General features: G+C 35.6%; 1 protein-coding gene across 8 annotated transcripts in view; it reads right to left on the reverse strand.

Moving 5' to 3' along the window:
* Positions 1–508: 508 nt before the first annotated feature.
* Positions 509–17364, reverse strand: part of Optn (optineurin) — a 39084-nt gene continuing 22228 nt past the window's right edge. For 6 of the 8 annotated variants that reach the window (XM_048809205.1, XM_048809202.1, XM_048809204.1 and 3 more), the window contains 8 exons: positions 13634–13736; positions 12396–12511; positions 11004–11153; positions 10547–10640; positions 8996–9154; positions 6774–6904; positions 5536–5618; positions 509–864 (listed from right to left, as the gene is read on the reverse strand). In XM_048809205.1, the coding sequence (XP_048665162.1) occupies positions 737–864; positions 5536–5618; positions 6774–6904; positions 8996–9154; positions 10547–10640; positions 11004–11153; positions 12396–12511; positions 13634–13736 (964 nt within the window). In that variant the 3' untranslated portion in view covers positions 509–736. The remainder of the gene's footprint in view (positions 865–5535; positions 5619–6773; positions 6905–8995; positions 9155–10546; positions 10641–11003; positions 11154–12395; positions 12512–13633; positions 13737–17364) is intronic. The other 2 variants (XM_048809201.1, XM_048809203.1) reach the window with 2 other exon arrangements.

Raw genomic sequence — 17364 nt, forward strand, 5'->3', positions numbered from 1 at the left:
AAAAAAAAAAAAAAAAAAAAAAGTGGGGTTGGGGGAGGTGGGGCATGATGTAGCTTAGTGCTAGAGTGACCCTGAGTTCCATCCCTAGTTTCCCTCTCTAACATATATGGAGAGAGAAAAAAAGAGAAATCCAAGGAACTTCATGTCATGTATGCCAACATTTTTTGACTTGTCCTAATATTAACTGAAAGCTCACCATACTAGATGAAAAGCGGTATGTCACAACTTTGGTACAATTACTATGGCTACAATAAAACTACAACATATACAAAAACCCATAAACCCAAAAGATCCAGTTTCAATAGATACATAATAACAATAATTTGCTTTAAAACTATTTAAAAGACATTTTTTCCTGATTAAATCTGTGACCAATTCATTTTTCCTGCCTCCTTAAAAGATTCTCAAATTTATCAGTGAAGTTTCTTGTAATTCCCTGAGCCCTGTCACTTTACATCCCTTGCTATTTAACTGTATGAATAGTGTATTTGCCCACATAAACAGAACATAAAAACTACTGAATTTATTATCAGAAGGGCAGTGGTTAAGGATTCCATTTTGTGAGCTCATGGAAATCCACAAAGTGTTCTCTTAGAATTGATACATCTTTTTTTTCCTCCTAAAACAAGCATAATGAGGCAAAATATTTGAGTGAAAAAAATAAGACAAAAGTACAAGTCTTGGAGGAAAAAGCTGACATTTACCAACAGTTTGGGGGAAGGTGAAACATCAACACTTAAATGATGCAGTCCATCACATGAATCTGTAATGTATCTATGTCAGGCAGAACTTCTCCACACTTGGGACAGGAATGAATTGGAATACTCTGTGGTTGCTGTTGCCGCCAGTTCCTATCCTCAGCTCCTGGGAATAAGCAGGAAATTAAATGTTTCATTAGTTCCACCTTGAAAAGAACTTCTGCTTGATTTTAATAACATGGTTTTAATTTGGTCATCTGTTAAACTTCATAATCAATACCCAGTGGGATACCATTCCCAATCCTTTTTATTTTTTTAATTCAAGACAGGGTCTTGCTGAGTTGCTGAGGGTCTGGCTAAGTTGCTGAGGCTGGCCTTGAACTTAGGATCCTCCTGCCTCAGCCTCCAAAGTAGCTAGGATTACAGGTGTACATCACCACACTCTTTAATGGAAGACATCACTGTGTGCACAGAGAAATCTCCACAAATAGTACCTGCTGCTTTTCTATTATTTCAGGATTTAAACTATATTCTAGGTGTGAGTCTGAAAAGACAGTTTCAGTTCTAGGTACAGGACAATATAGGTTCTGGATAGAAGCAAAAGAGGGAGAGAATATGAAGGAAGGAATAAAGTGAGTATGGAGGGGTCTCCTGCAACAGTATATACCTTTTCAGAAGCAAAACACTCACTCCCATTTATTCAGCAGACACTTGTAAGCCCTCATGGATGTGCAAGAGACTGCTGTGTGCCAGGATACTGACAAGGTGGGGAAGCCAGGTAAGAGAAGGGGCAGTGTTGATGTGGAAGTGGGGGAGTGTTAGGCACTGTGGGCTTGGGTAGGAGTAAGAAAAGAGCCCCAATGCAGAAAGGCCTCCTGGATGAGTAACCTATGAGAGGAGCCTTAGAAAGAATAGGAATTGCCCAAGGAAAGTCAGTGAAGAGAAACAGCTGAAGAATGCATCCTGTAATTGCCCCCAGTTCTGAGTTAGGTTGAGGTTGAAACCTAAATCAGAGAATGTTTGAAACAAGCTCTTACTCTGGGTATGTCCTAGATCAATACAAACTGTGATCATTGCTGAAATTTACTTCTGTCTCCTGGGCATCTCTCTGGCCTGACCTTTCTGGACCAGTGCAAAGTATTTTGTGTTTTTAGAGTCTCGGCCCATACTTTGGTTCAGCCCCAAAACTTTGTTTTTGGATCTTTACCATTGTTATTTGCTTCAAAATACATTACTGAATTCAATAACATGTAAGACTTTCAGACAAAAAAAGAAACTTAAGAAACTTTCTATTTTCTTTAAATTTTTTCAGTGCTAAGACCCAGATCCAGGGTCTTTGCAAACTGGGCAAGTGCTTTACTAGTGAACTACATCCCTGGCCCAAGAAGCATATTTTACTATCTATATTCCTCATAAAGCATGATTTTTGAAGCAGGGCTTTCTAATTGTCCCATTGCTTGAGATCAAGAGTCAACAAACTTCTGTAAAGGACCAAAGAGAAAATATTATATAGGCCTTGCAAATCATAAATAAAATCTCTGCCACTGTAGCATGAAAGCAGCCAAAGACAGGATGCAAACAAAAGGGCATGACTACATCCCAACTAAATTGATTTGTAAAAACAGAAGACAGGCCAGATTTGGCCTGTGGATTGTAGTTTGCCATTGGCATTGTTGGTTCTGCATTTTAAACACTGTTGCCTCCATGTGTGCTTTTTGTGTGTGTGCTATAGCAGCCTGCTCAAGGTTCCCTCTGCCTTCTGCCTCTTCAATCCATAAAAAGTTTAGTCAGTTTTTATTATCAACTGATCATACTCATTTCCATCTTTGCCTTTTACTCTCACATTACACTTATCCAAATCCTAGCTTCAAGGTCAAGGTTAGAGTCATGTTTTTTTCAAGGCTTTTCTCAATTCTCTGTGCCTTTATGATCAGCTTTTTCTGTTATCTTCACCACCATTCCTTTTATTTACCTACATGCTATCTTGTACATGAATTTATGTTTTTATGTGCACATTCTGTCTCCAGTTATACCACAGCCCTTAAGGACTTGACCACACCTTATGCCTTTCTATTCCCTGTCACTTAACCAAGTCCTAGAACAGAGCAGACACCGAAATGGCTGCTGCTGATGACAATGATGAGATTTATCAAGAGAGACTTGTTTAAATCAGTTTTGTTAAGACACTAAAAAAATCTTAAGACAGTCCTCTGGAATATTTTTTATGACAAAACAGCTTATTTAGACAAGAATAAATGTATACATAGAAAAAGACTTTTAGATTATAAATGTAAGTCAGAAACTGACCAGTCTTTTTTATGTAAGTAGGTTTTTGACTTATAAAGAACACAACCATTCCTTAAGACATCCACGTGCAAGAGACTGACCTTTTTGTAAGGGGTTCACTTGATGCTTTGAGTAATATCCCTTGTGGCTTTGAATCTTACAAGTTTTTTTTTTTTTCCCCCCAACCTTTTTCTCCCTGGTCTTCTCCTTCCTGATTTTCTTTTCCCTAATCTTCTCCTTCCTGATCTTCTTAATCTCATTTTCTCTGAATCACCTCTTTAAAAACCCCGTTCATTCTGATGGGCAGAATCACAGCTTTTGGGACAGGAGTCAGCAATAATTTGACCCAAGACTACCTTGTTGGACATTTCTAGAATCAGACACATATAGACAGGCATGGTAGTGACAGATTCAATTTCCAGTACTGATGGGGGGATTGGGGAAAGAAAAGAAAAAAGAAAGGAAGGAGGGAAGGAGGGAGAGAAATCAGATGAGTGGAAAGAAATCAAAGGAGTAGGAAGCTGTAGGTTTCTGAGAAAAACATAGCTTTACCCACTGATGCTAAAAAATGCCTCAGGGTAATATTTTTTAAAAAATATTTATTCTTTAGTTGTAGTTGGACACAATACCTTTATTTTATTTACTTTTATGTGGTGATAAGGATCGAACCCAGGGCCTTGCACATGCTAGGTGAGTGCTCTACCGCTGAGCCACAACCCCAGACCTAGGGTAATATTTTTGTTAGATCAAATGATAGCTTTTCTGCATTTTCCCCCATGAATAATCCTATGCATATTTTTAACCTGAATTGCTACCTCTAATGTTTAATCTTTTTGTTGTTGTTCCTGTAATAGGATTTTGGCCGGTGGGGGAAGGGGAGAGATAGGAAATAAAAAAAGATACTCAGAGAAATTTCCCTGAGATTTATCAGTTCATTATATGTATTAATATTGTGTCCTTACTGATGATAATATTGCAGTTCCATTTTAATAGTCAGTTGGTATGTGAAGGAGACTTAAACTGGTAAAATATTTACAAACGAAAAAGTTAAGGAAAGTTTTTTTGTGATATTTAAGAGGGATCCTGAACTCAGACTCTACTTGATGGCACTGCCATTAGTTTATTTTTTCTAGCTATGTTAGTCTTTGATCTTGGAATTTTATTTTTTAATACCTAGAATCAAGAATAATATTTTCCTTTCAGTGATTCATTACAAATTACAGAACATTATTACTAGCATATTATTAGTGTATTAGTGTATTAGTACCAGTATAAAATCATTAAAAAAGCACCACTCTTTTAAGATGTATCATGATCAGTTTTACTTAGGAAATTAAAAATTGGATGTATTTCCAAATTAAATGATATCTGTTGTACGCAGTATACTATGTAGTAGTCAAAGTCAGATAACCTTTGGTTCCTCTTCCAATTCTGCTCCCAACTAGCCTTATAATCCTGGGTTACTTAACCTTGTCAAAATTTTAGTTTTGTCTTTTATAAGAAAATGATAATATAGACCTCATGGAATTTTTTGAGAATCAAATCAAATAATACAGATGAAGTTAGATCAGCAAAGTGCCTGAACATAGTAAACTCTCAAAAAAAAAATGCTAACATTATTATGTGCAAAACACCAGATATTGGGTGAAAATATTTCATCCAGAAGCCAGGTGTGTTGGTGCATACCTGCAATAGTAGTGACTTGGGAGCTGAGGCAGAAGGATCACAAGTTCAAGACCAACCTGGGAACTTAGCAAGTGCCTTTCTCAAAATAAAAAATAAAAAGGGATGGGATGGGAATGTAGCTTAGTGGTAGAGCACTGCTGGGTCCAATCTCCAGTACTAAAACAAGAAAATGTACTGTCCTGGGAGCTCATCATTTAACAGAGGTCTAAAATACATATTTCAACATATAAATACTTAAAAGATAGCAAAAGAATGAAGTATTTTGGAAGTTCAGAAAGGTAACAATTTGGAGACGGGAAAATATGAAAAAAAAATTTTTTGGCCGTACTGGGGATTGAACCCAGGGGTGCTCTACCACTGAGTTATATCCCATTCCTTTTTATTTTTTTATTTTGAAAAGAGGTCTTGCTAAGTTGCCCAGGTGGCCTTGAATTTGTGATGCTCCTGCCTTAACCTCCCAAATTACTGGGATTATAGGAGTGTACCTGTCTGAAATGGGTTTAAAAGATGGGATAAGAATTAATTGGAAGGAGAATATAAGAATACAGGAATATGCATATGGAAAGGACACCTACATGAAGGATACTGCACAAATGAATATATGCAAGTAGAGGCTTAAGATGAGTTGAAGGGGATGATGCAGATGACCTAATATCTGTAGACTACAGCATGGGGTGAAGAGTCAGGTCTGGAATTAGTAATGGATAGAGATCTGAGTACTAGGGGAATAAGACTGAAGGGTGCTGTATTTTGGGTAGCTTAATTTGAAATCCCTTTTATAGAATATAGTGGGATTTTTTTTTTTTCTTTGAGTGCCTTCTTAGTAGGATATTCCCTGAATATCCTAGACTTGAATGTGACTCACCTCTTTGGATAAGGTAAGCCTGCTGGTCTGGGTCACTTGTTCTTGCCCCATGCCGGCTCTGCATTTCCATCAAGGATTGCCTACTGGGATTAAAAACAACACTATATGTGATGTTCTGCAACTCTGAACCATGACAACATTAAGCAGTCAACAAAAGTATGGGGAAAAAAAAGAGTCAAACTGCAGTGTCAAGGTTCATAAAAATCAGAATGTGAGATTAAATTGATTTTTTAAAAGAATTTCATTAGGACCTGAATGAATTTTATTTATTTTTACATGGTGCTGAGGCTTGAACCCAGTGCCTCACACATGCTAGGTGAGTGCTCTATCATTGAGCCACAACCCCAGCCCCTTAAATTGATTTTTATATAATATTGGCACCAGCATACTGTGAGGTAAAAGTAAGATCTTTAAAAATCAACTAGGAAATAACCAAACTATTAATTGATACTAGAATGGATTAGAAAATAAGTTACATATTTCTACACTAAGACACTACACAGGTATTAAAACAATGAATTAAATCAGCATGAATCAAAATAGACAGCATTTGAAATCACAATGTTACATAAAGTTACAGAATAATCTCTACACTGATTATTTTGTAATTTAAAGAGAAATAATATTGTTTTAAAATTGGGGTGTGTGTATACACACATGTATAATACAGATGGGAAGGCTACCCACTAAACTCTGATTGTTCAAAGCAAAGGAAGAGGAGAATAAATGAAGGATGTGGAACAAGAGACTTCAACTTTATCTAAAGCTCCCTTTCATAAAAAAAAAATTTTTTTTGAAGCAAAAAAAAAAAAAAAAGATATACTAGCAACTGTCAATTCAGAATTGTGTATATTTTGCTGTGTATTATTTTTTTCCTCTGTATTTTTCTAGAATTTAAAACTTTCCCAAGATGAAATTTTAAAAATCAAGAGAAATTTTGGAAGTATTTTTTTTCAAAGCACATTAGAAATTTAAAGTGTATAGTATATTTCACTCACGACTAGCAGGGTAACATTTGGACACATGAAACATATTTTCACAGCTTTTCTCAAAGCCAAGAACTTGACTGGGTTCCAACAAGTCTCTGTCCAGCTTTGTTAATAAGCCAATCTCAAATGTAGGAACACAAGTGTAGGTAGAGTGATTCTAATAGCTCAAATTAGGAAACATCTTTGACAGGTTACCTCTCCTACAGCCCATGCCGTCATATGTTCTGCCTTCCTCTTGCTTTACCTTACCTGCCTCCATCTTCAAAAGCGTCGTTCTCTTTTAACAAAATTGCCAGCTGCAATGCCAGTTGCTCCTTTTCTTCATGAATCTTCTCTCTCGCTGCTCTTTCAGCATGAAAATCAGAACAATAAACCTCCATCTGTTAGAGGAAAAAAGTAAAGAAGTTTCTACTGAGATGAATGTGGATTCCCTGCAGATCACCTGTTTATAAGGTTGAGAGTACTGCATCCTCAGGTAGGCCTTGTGAATGATAGGTACATACTCCTGCTAGAAACTTTCCAGCTGCTTTCAAATAATAGATATGAACTGTGTGTTCATGTGTGCTTAAACAGTTAGGACCCTGAAACTGCACTGATATAGGTGGTTTAGGCAATATATGCAACGTTAATTCAGTAAAATACTCCTGTTTCTTTTTTTAAAAAGGTATTCAGAACTAATACAATATAGTAAGTGGCTTATTCACTTTGCTAGATAAACTTAAGAATGCTGCTCTTAAGCTAAATTTAAAATAATAGAAAGATGCTATTTATTGAATTCCAGACACATGTGAAGTCCCCGTGAGGATGTTCATTTCCCATATCAAAAGTCCTGGGATTGGGACTGGGGTTGTGGCTCAGTAGTAGAGCAATTACCTAGCATGTGTGAGGCATTGGGTTTGATTCTCAGCACCGCATATAAATAAATAAAATAAAGGTCCATCAACAACTAATAAAATATTTTTTAAAAAGTCCTGGGATTGTAGAATTGCTATCCTTATTTTATAAACTAGTTTAATAGCTCTTAATCTTTGGAAAAATTGGCCATATCAGTATATGAACCTAGACAAAAGTCCATTTTTGCAAACTACTTCTCTGCCCCTGAGATGGCTCCAATGATCTCCATCTGTTGGTATTCATACTCTTCACAAGAAGAAGGAGCAAGCAGAGCACTTAAGATGGCTTTTTACTAAATGGAACCAAGACACTTGGACACATAGGAAAAAAATATAAATCCAAATTCTTATCTCACTCTATATACAAAAGCCAATTTCTGATAGTTCATAGATCTTAATATAAAAAATAAAACGGAAAAGTATTTAGAATACAACAAAAAAGAGTATCTTCTTGGCCTTGGAGTAGTGAAAGTTTTTTAAACAGGACACAAAAAAGGTACTAATTATAAATGGAAAGACTGGTATCTTGGACTAGTATAAAGTTAAGAACCTTTCTCATCAAAAGACTCCTTTTTGAGGGCTGGGACTGTGGCTCAGTGGTAGAGTGCTTGCCAAGCACATGTGAGGCACTGGGTTTGATCCTCAGTACCACCTAAAAATAAATATATAAAATAAAGGTATTGTGTGCCTCTACAACTAAAAATATTTTTTAAAAAAGACTCTTTTATGAGAGTGAAAAGGCAAAAACAATGATAAGGGTTTATATCAGACTATATATGGAACTGATAAAATCAAGAAAAAGCCAGACAGACCTAAAGAAAAAATGAGCAAAGTTTTATCAAGCACATCACAAAAAAGAATACCTAAAAAAAAAAAAAGAATACCTAGAAGACCAACAAACATTTGAAAGAGTACTCAAACTCATTAGTCATCAATGAAACACCAAATAAATGTGATACCATTACATACTCCCAAAACAATAAAAGTAAAATTGACTGATAATAAAGGCATAGATAGGACCGTAGAGCAATGGAAACTCTGTGGATGGGAGTGAACATTTCCAAAGTGGTACAACCACTTTGGAAAACTGTTTACTTTCTACACTGAGTAACATGCATAGCCTGTGAACTAGCAATTCCACTCTCAGGTGTGTACCCAACAGAAAATGAGTGCCATGAGAACAAAGATATCTACAGGAATGTCACAGTAGCATTAATTATAATGCTACAAATGAAAATAACCCATTTTCCTATCAGTTTTGGAACACAGATGAATAAAATTCATTTGAGCTGTGCACTCTGCAGACTGGGGGTGTAATTCAGTGGTAAACATTTGCCTAGCATGCATGAGACCCTGGGTTTAATCCCTAGCATCACACACACAGAGACACACACACACACACACACACACACACACACATATGACATTGGCACACTTTTTATCAATTTAAAAGTTTTAAATATTTCACTGGTGGAAGGAATATAAAATAATGTGTGTGTATTAAACACCATCACTTTTGCGTTTGCAAATCTATTTGGGGCTTATCCCACTCAGTTGAGGTTCCACAGCATTTCTTACCTGAGTCCTAAGGACACCCATGGTTTCCAGATCCTCCTCCTGCTTGGCAATGGTCTGTTTCATTTCATCCATTTGAAGCTGCTTGGAAGCCAGTGCCCTCTCTGCCATTTCCAGTTTTGCATTTAGTTCCTGCAGCACTGCCCTGTCCACTTTTTCTGACTACAAAAGACAATTTGATTCTAGAAATGTAGTCTATGTTAGTGAAATGTTAGATAAACCTTTAGTTTTTTTTTTTTTTTAATTATTAGCTTTGTTGGGCATAGTGACTTACACTAATAATCCCAGTTACTTGGGAGGCTATGGCAGGAAGATAACAAGTTTGAGCCCAGCCTAAGCAATTTAGGGAGGCCCTGTCTCAAAAGAAAAAAATAAAAGGATCTGGGGATGTTGCTTAGTGATAAAGTGCCTCTGGATTCAATCTCTAGTACCAAATAAATACATAAAGAATAAAAAATAAAATAAATAAAATCATTAGCTTTAAATTAGTCTGTTCATTAGCAATACCAACTTACTCAGAAAATCGGATTCATTTAACATATGGCTTGCAAATCATAGTTTCCTGATTTATTTATTTATTTAAAATGTTTTTTACATGTAAATGGACACAATATATTTATTAACATATTTATTTTTATGTGGTGCTGATAACGGAACCCAGTGCCTCACACATGCCAGGCAAGTGCTGTACCACTGAGTGGACAGGGCAGTGCTACCACTGAGCTACAGCTCCAGCCCAGTTTCCTGATTTAAAACAACAGTATTTTTAAAAGATAATACTGAAATAGAGACATAATAAGCCCCTCCAGAATTGACGAACTCTAGATAGGGCATTGGGGTGGGAGGAGAAAGGAGGGGGCAGGGGGTTAGCAATGATGAAGGAATGTGATGGACATCATTATCCAAAGTACATGTATGAAGACATGAATTGGTATGAACATACTTTATATTCAAACAGAGATATGAAAACTTGTGTTCTATATGTGTAATAAAAATTGTGATGCATTCCGCTGTCATGTATTTAAAAAATAAAAGCAATTAAAAAAACAATGCCCTCTAAAAAAGAGTATATTTATAAAAATATAAATTCAAAGACTTTCTAATTCAAAGTTTCCATTGTCTATAAATTATCACACCATGCTGGGCATTATTATCAATTTAAATTGCAAACCAGTGAGTCCAGTGTTCCAAGTTCACTGCCAGCAGGCAAACTAGCCTTGTACATGTGAATGGCCCCTCCAGCCCTAGCCAGCTTTCTTACTGTACACTGTGCACATAGGAGACCATGCTCTTAGCTTTCCTACAGCTCTCTCTACCTACTCTGAGAAATACTAAATGCTTACTCTCTGATAGTGGGACATGAACACCACCTTTGTAACACAAAGCACATTGAACATATGTGAGAAGTTGTAAATATTATGTCACAAGAAACCAATTATAAACTGAAAAGCAACTTTTGAAATGGGACTTAGTCAAGGATTCAGGTAACCTTTTTTTAGGTATAAAATGTTCAACAGTTTCCATTAATCAGTAATCTATTTTTTCTATGAGTACCTCTTTCCTTATTAGTTCCTCAATTGTTTTCAATGCATTATTATGTTCTTGAAGAAGCTTGTTGTGGGTTGACTGTAGAATGGCTAACTTGGACCTATTAAAAAAGATATTAATAAACAGAATCTTATAGGAGGATATCACAAACTCAAAGCCTTGCCTCTGAATCATCTTCTGAACACTCAAGTAGCAAAATCTCCTCTTATCTTTATCATTCCACCATTTACTAGCATTTTCTTACTCTCAAAACAATAGTGTCTGGGGGGGAAAAAAAGCTAAATACAAAGAATAATTTTGTTATAATAAACCTTTAAAATTTTATCCCTCCAAAGAATCTCATAGTACTCTTTCAGATAAATAAAAAACAAATTTTGTGAATTTACTCTCTATTCTTAATTCCAATCTGTATTTTAAAAAGGTATTCTTTTGGGCAAGCTCCCATTCTGCACAGTGTACTCACTTTCCATCCTCTGTTTTAGCTTGCTCCATTTTGATTTCTGATCGCATGCTTTCCACTTGCAGCTCTAGCTTCTTGTTATTATAAATGAGCTCTTGCTTTTCATTCAGCTCTGCTGGGGTTGCAGAATTTTTCCTTTCAAGGGCCTGGCATCTAAGAAAGATGAAGATAAACAATGCAATTTCACGTCTCAGTGGCTTTTCAACATATCCAAAAAACAGGTTAAATTCAAAGAAGTTTAAGGTCTGTAGGATTTATGAATGTAAAGTAAAATATTTATCCATTCTGCTTCTTTACTAGACATGTCCATATTTCTGAACTTTTATGTCTAAAAATAAATAAGTACAGATCTAAAGTGACATGAGGTAGTGTCATCTTTGAATAATTGGTGTATGTAGTCATATAAATATATTTTTCTTAGCTAAATACAGACCAAAGTAGAAGTTGGCTAGCAATTATTCTCATGTAGTGATCCATGGGTACTTTTATATTTGAAAAAGTTCTGTCAATCACCAAAACTTGGATTTCTAATAAAGACTCAACAAAGGAAAAAGGAAGCCCCCACAGGTTCTCTTAAATATCAAAAAGAGAATTTCGATCTGGGGTTGTGGCTCAATGGTAGAACACTTGCCTTGCATATGTGAGGCACTGGGTTCAATTCTCAGCACCATGTATAAATAAATGAATAAGATAAAGGTCCATCAACAACTAAAAAAATTTTTAAAAGAGAATTTCAATATAATAATAGCAAAAACAAATCAATGACAGCTATGTGCAAAGCATTAAAGCCAAGCAAATTAAATATCTTATTTAACTTGGTGTACATTAGAGAAATTATGACACATAATTTACACATGACAAAACTTAGGTGCAGAGAGGTTAAATAAATAACTTGCCCAAGGTAATAACACAAACATGTTATATTTGCTATGTCTTGGGTAACTTCTTAGATCAAAAGAAATAAGCAAATGTAAAATTCTCAATTTATATGCTAGCTTTAATGATTGATTAAACAACAAATTGAGATGGACTTTTTCCTAAACTTCACTCAGTCTCTTTTCAGCTTTCTTTTGTGTGTGTTCACATCAGTGTTGTCACAGTACAGGCAATCTGGCTTGCTACTTTGCACAGGTGCCACATAGGCTAGTGTACTTAGAATCAAAGTCCCCATTCTTTCATATTACAACAAGAATTCCATGCTTATACATTAACCTGTACATTAGTGAATTCATATTTTACATAGTCCTGTTTTTCTTTTACTCACTAACATAGTAGCATATATAAAATTATAGTAAATATACAGTAAATATTATGGAACTATATTTCTATATAGTAACATACTTAATAAAAATGTGTATTTTTCCAAAGAGGATAAAAGCAGCCTCTTTCTCTTACTTTTCTTGAAGTCTCTTCTTCATCAGCTCGGCTTCACTCAATTTTGTATGAGCCTCTTGAAGCTCCTTAAACAGTGATGTCACCTGAAGGTTCAACATTTCCACTTCGCTTCCAACCTATCATACAGGAAATAACAAACATTCACACTTGATTATCACAAGATTAAATGAACTTCTTTGTGAGAAAAGAGTCTGAACCACTGGTATGGAAATAAGACTGACTGGTGAATAAAGTTTTCACAATTACTACCCCAAATATCTTGCATGAAAAGAAATATTTTGGATACAATTCTACTTCCTAATAGAGCATTAATCAATTTGAATGCTCTTCTAATAATGATTTTTTACTACTAAAAAGTAATCTTACATATGGCTCAGTGATCATAGAGATTAGAGAGTATCAAAGCACATCCCTATTTATTGTCTATCAATTCATCTACATATTTCCTAACTAATTTATGTTTCTAGTTTGCACAACATTTTCATTATACAGCCTTTTCCTTGACAGTCCTGTAATTCATAAATGAGTTTTACGATATCTTGGAAGTCTTGATACTTCTGTTACTGATAGTTGAATTAGTTTTTGTCAACAGAGTGCGGTTACACACTGGTGGTTGCTACATCTGTTTTCTAAATAGTCTCGATTCTTTTGAATACATGGCCAACAGTAGGCATTTGATATATAAATTTTGTTAAATAAGTCCATTAGTTAAAATGGCTATTTTATATAAGTACCTACCACATGGACTACTGTGGCTATCATAACTTCATGGTTTCATTAACTATTTCTAAATTTAAGACTCTTCAGACTGAAAGATACATCTCTAAGTTACACACAACAGTGAATGTACATACATGGACCTTTCTTATTCCAAGTACTTTGTTCCTACCATTAGAGACATACAACCAAGATCTTTGAATTCCACAATTTTCTGAGTTATATCCTCAAGTAATCTCATTATAAAGTAGATGAAGTTCCTTTTTAATGTAGTGAGCTTTCTCACATAAGGATTTAGGAGACAAGAAGAGATATAGGAGTGGTTTTGTAGAATACTGATTGAAATATATCTCACTATAATTAACACTGAGTGAAGCTCAAACTAGGACAAGAAATATTAGAGAAATAAAAAAAAATTTTTACTATTATTTCTACATTTTTTAAAGCTAATACACATCACAGCCACTGTATTACTCTTTATCCACTGGGTGTGTCAGCAGTCTTGGAATCTTAGTACCCACAGTCTCTGTGTCTTTCTCCTCTTCATTCTCTTTTTCTGTGCTGCCCTCTGTCTGGGTCTCAACTTCAGAACGATCATTTGCTTTCTTTTCAAAATCTGAAATTCTGAAAAATTACAGAATGTTAAAAAGTTACTTTCGGCTCAAAAGGAGTAGCAATTACAGAAGTACTCCAAAGAACACTTCAAAATCTGGGTAAAGAATCAGGGTTTTTCAAAATCTCTACATTCACTGTATTAGCATTAGTTTTGTTTTTCATTCTAAGACTGGCTAGAACTGATGTGATTTAAGATATGAATATATGTAGAAGTGAAACCCAAGAATAACTCATTTTGAATACTGCCTGTTTTCATGTGACTGGACTATCCAAAAATATTTTTAAAATTTCTTGTGTGTGTATACACATGTAGATATGTGTGTGTCTTCCATGAGTGTTTGTCCCACTTATAAGAAACTAACAGAAGGAAAGACTTTTCCTTTAGGATCTATCTGAATTTATAAGTTCCTGAACAGACAGACACAGCACATTTTTACACTGAGTCATAATCGTAGGAAAGCCATTCCAGTATAAATGAAAAAAATGGAGATGGGTTAAATATAGGAAGTCGAGTATGTGCATATAATTCTTCTCCTACCCCAAATGCTATGAAAATGACTTTCAAAAACCTATGTGACTATAGGAACAAAGAGAAGGTGAAAGCAAATAACAAAATTTAGAAAGCACAGGACTGAGTGGGGACAGGCTCAGCATTCCAGGAAGGTGACCCTGAGCCAATAGTAGGGAGCGCCATTAAGTAACATGATTTATACTATGGAAACTCCAAAAAGGCTGGGGTTAGTGGGTACCTCTGGATGTGGTAAAGGTGGAACCTGTTTAAAAAATGTTGTAAGATAAAAAGTAAAGGATTCTGGACTCAAAAGAGTTAAGCAGAGAGATTGGGCCTTCTATTTAAAAGGGAACAATTTACATAGATACAGCTGAAGGCCTCAGCCTTCTTTACCTACTCATCTCAAGAACACTGGCATCTAGAAAAATGCCCTTCAGGCAGGAGGTTAGAAGCATCTTCTCAGGAGAATCTGACTAGGACAAGGGAAAAGATTTTAAGTTTCAGACGTGAGGTTTCCCCAGGAACCTCCCAGCTTATCTCCCTCCAGATGCTCACAACGCTTCAAGTAACTTCTAACTCTTACTTACTCTTAAGTCTCATCAAACAGCCAAGATTTCCAGACAAGATTACCTTAAAATAAAACAAATATTTTCTACTGAAAGTAAAATATGCCAGTGGGAGGTGGGAGTGCTATCCCCAGAGACATAAGGAAATATATCGCAGTCATTGAGAAAGGAACATTAAAAGCAAGGAAGCATGTGCACATGTACACCCACGCATGAGCACTCCCCCAATACAATAGAGATGAAAACTGAAAAAGGAAAATGAGAAAGAGATGCCAAAGATGAGCAAAAGTTAAGAAAATCAGATGATGGGTCCAGGAGATCCAATTCAAAATAAAACAATAATAGGTTCTAGGAAGGCAAATAAAGGAAAAAGAGACTACGAAATAATTTTTAACTTGAGATTATTTGTCAAGAAATGAAGGTCAGCCAGGAGTAGTAGGGTACATCTGTAATGTCAGTAGCTCAGGAGACTGAGGCAGGAGGATTATAAGTTCAAGGTCAGCCTCAGAAACTTAGTGAGGCCCTGAGCAATTTAGCAAGACCCTGTCTTAAAATAAGAAATTAAAAGGGCAGGGATGTTGCTCAGTTAAGGTCATGAGTTTGCAGAATGAAAAAGGTGCAAGGTTAAAAAACAGGCTCACACCCAGAGCACATGTGAAATTTCAGAATACTTGAGACAAAGCAAAGAACTTTCAGAGAAGAGGAAAAACAAAAAGTTTTCATACGAAAAGATTAAGGATCAGAGTAGCAATAGATTTCTTAACAGTAAATCTAGAAGCTAGAATACAATGAGGTGACGCTTTCAAAAACTGGAAAAAAAATAATGTCCAATCTAGAATTCTGTATCTAACCCAACTATCCATTAAGTATAAAGGTAGAGAGATTTTTTTTGATAAGTAGACCTCAGAAAACATACGCCTCATATTCTCAGTATGGAGATGTAGTGTACACTACTTAGTAAAAGAGTAAGAAAGACACTGGATTAAGGAAATGAGATCCAACACTGGAGAGCAAAGGAATTCCACAGGATGATGCCAAAGGAAGATGTTGAGATGACTACAATACAGCAGGACCCAGAAGTGACCACGTGAGACTCTTGGAGAAGATTCTGCAAGAAAAGCACACTACTATGCTATCAGTGTTTTGTAAAGTAATTAAGAGATTTCCTCACTGGAAGAGAGTACATGGGGAAACTCAGTGCTAGGGTTTGAATGTCGCCCTCTGAAACTGAAACTTATGTTGATTAATTGCCATTGGCATTATAACAGTATGGTCATGCATGGATTAAAGCTGCTTTAAGCTCAGGAGTGAGAACCTAATAAAACAATGACAGTAGCTCTCTTTTTCTATTGTGCATGCTTGCTTGCCTTCTTCCATGTTATGACATAGTAAGAAGAACTTCAGCAGAAGCAGCCCCTCTATCTTGAACTTCCCAGTCTCCAGAACCAGAAGCCATATAACTTACATTGTTTAAGATGTAAGCATCTATAGTATTCTGTTACAGCAGCAGAAAACGGACTAAGACTTAAGCAAAAAATAAAGCAGTGTTAGAGATTGAACCTGGGGCCTTGTGCATGCCAGGCAAGTGCTCTACTACTGAGCTCCATCCTCAATCCTTTTTTAAATTTTATTTTGAGATAGTCTCATTAAGTTACTAAGGCTGGCCTTGAACTTGTAATTCTCCTATCTCACCCTCCTGAGGATGGGATTACAGGCTTGTGCTACCACAATCAGTAGCAAATTTCCAAAAAGGAATTATATACAGAGGTTAAAAAACGTTTTGTCAAAAGGAAAAGTGGTCATGGCATAGAATATAGCTCACCTGTGAATTGTGTGTGTGTGTGTGTGTGTGTGTGTTGTGTGTTGTGTGTTGTGTGTGCGCGCTAAATAATCATCTAAATAAATTTCAATATAATCAATTTCAGAGGCAGGGAAAGGACAAAATGGAGGGATCCAAAAACATATGTGTGGTGTTGATGATGATGTGTAAGAGAGTTAAATCTTCAACATGCATAGTGGGAGATTAATAGATTATGTACAAAATGTTTTAAAAAATTTAAATAACAATTTAAGCCTAATATATGAAGGTAAATATCAATAAAACCAAGTAAATATGTTGGAAGTGTTTGAGAAGAAGGAAAAAGTATCTGGAATGGCTGGTCAAAGAACTGTTATTTTTCTGTAAGAAGCTTATAGAACAATTTATTATATGAATGTAAAAGTGATTTTTAAATAAGGACTTAGTGATGATAAAAAGTAAAATAACACTGGATTCTGTTAAAGTTTGCCAAACCTAATTGGTGTACAGGAACTGTCTCTGGCTAAGCCCAATAAATGGGTTAAGTACCAGATGATAGGGGGCAAGAGGTTAACCTTTACACCACCACTCACACAGGACACAGGTTTTTGACTTATAATTCAGTTACAACTTAATTTTTATAATTAAATTTACAATTTTTTTTTTTGTGGTGCTGGAGATTGAACCATGGCCTTATACATGCGAGACAAGCACTCTACCAACTGAGCTATATCCCAGCCTCAACCTTTCTTAATTAAAAAA

The sequence above is a fragment of the Marmota marmota genome, unplaced genomic scaffold (genome assembly GCF_001458135.2).
Source record: "Marmota marmota marmota unplaced genomic scaffold, marMar, whole genome shotgun sequence".
Lineage (NCBI taxonomy): Eukaryota > Metazoa > Chordata > Mammalia > Rodentia > Sciuridae > Marmota > Marmota marmota.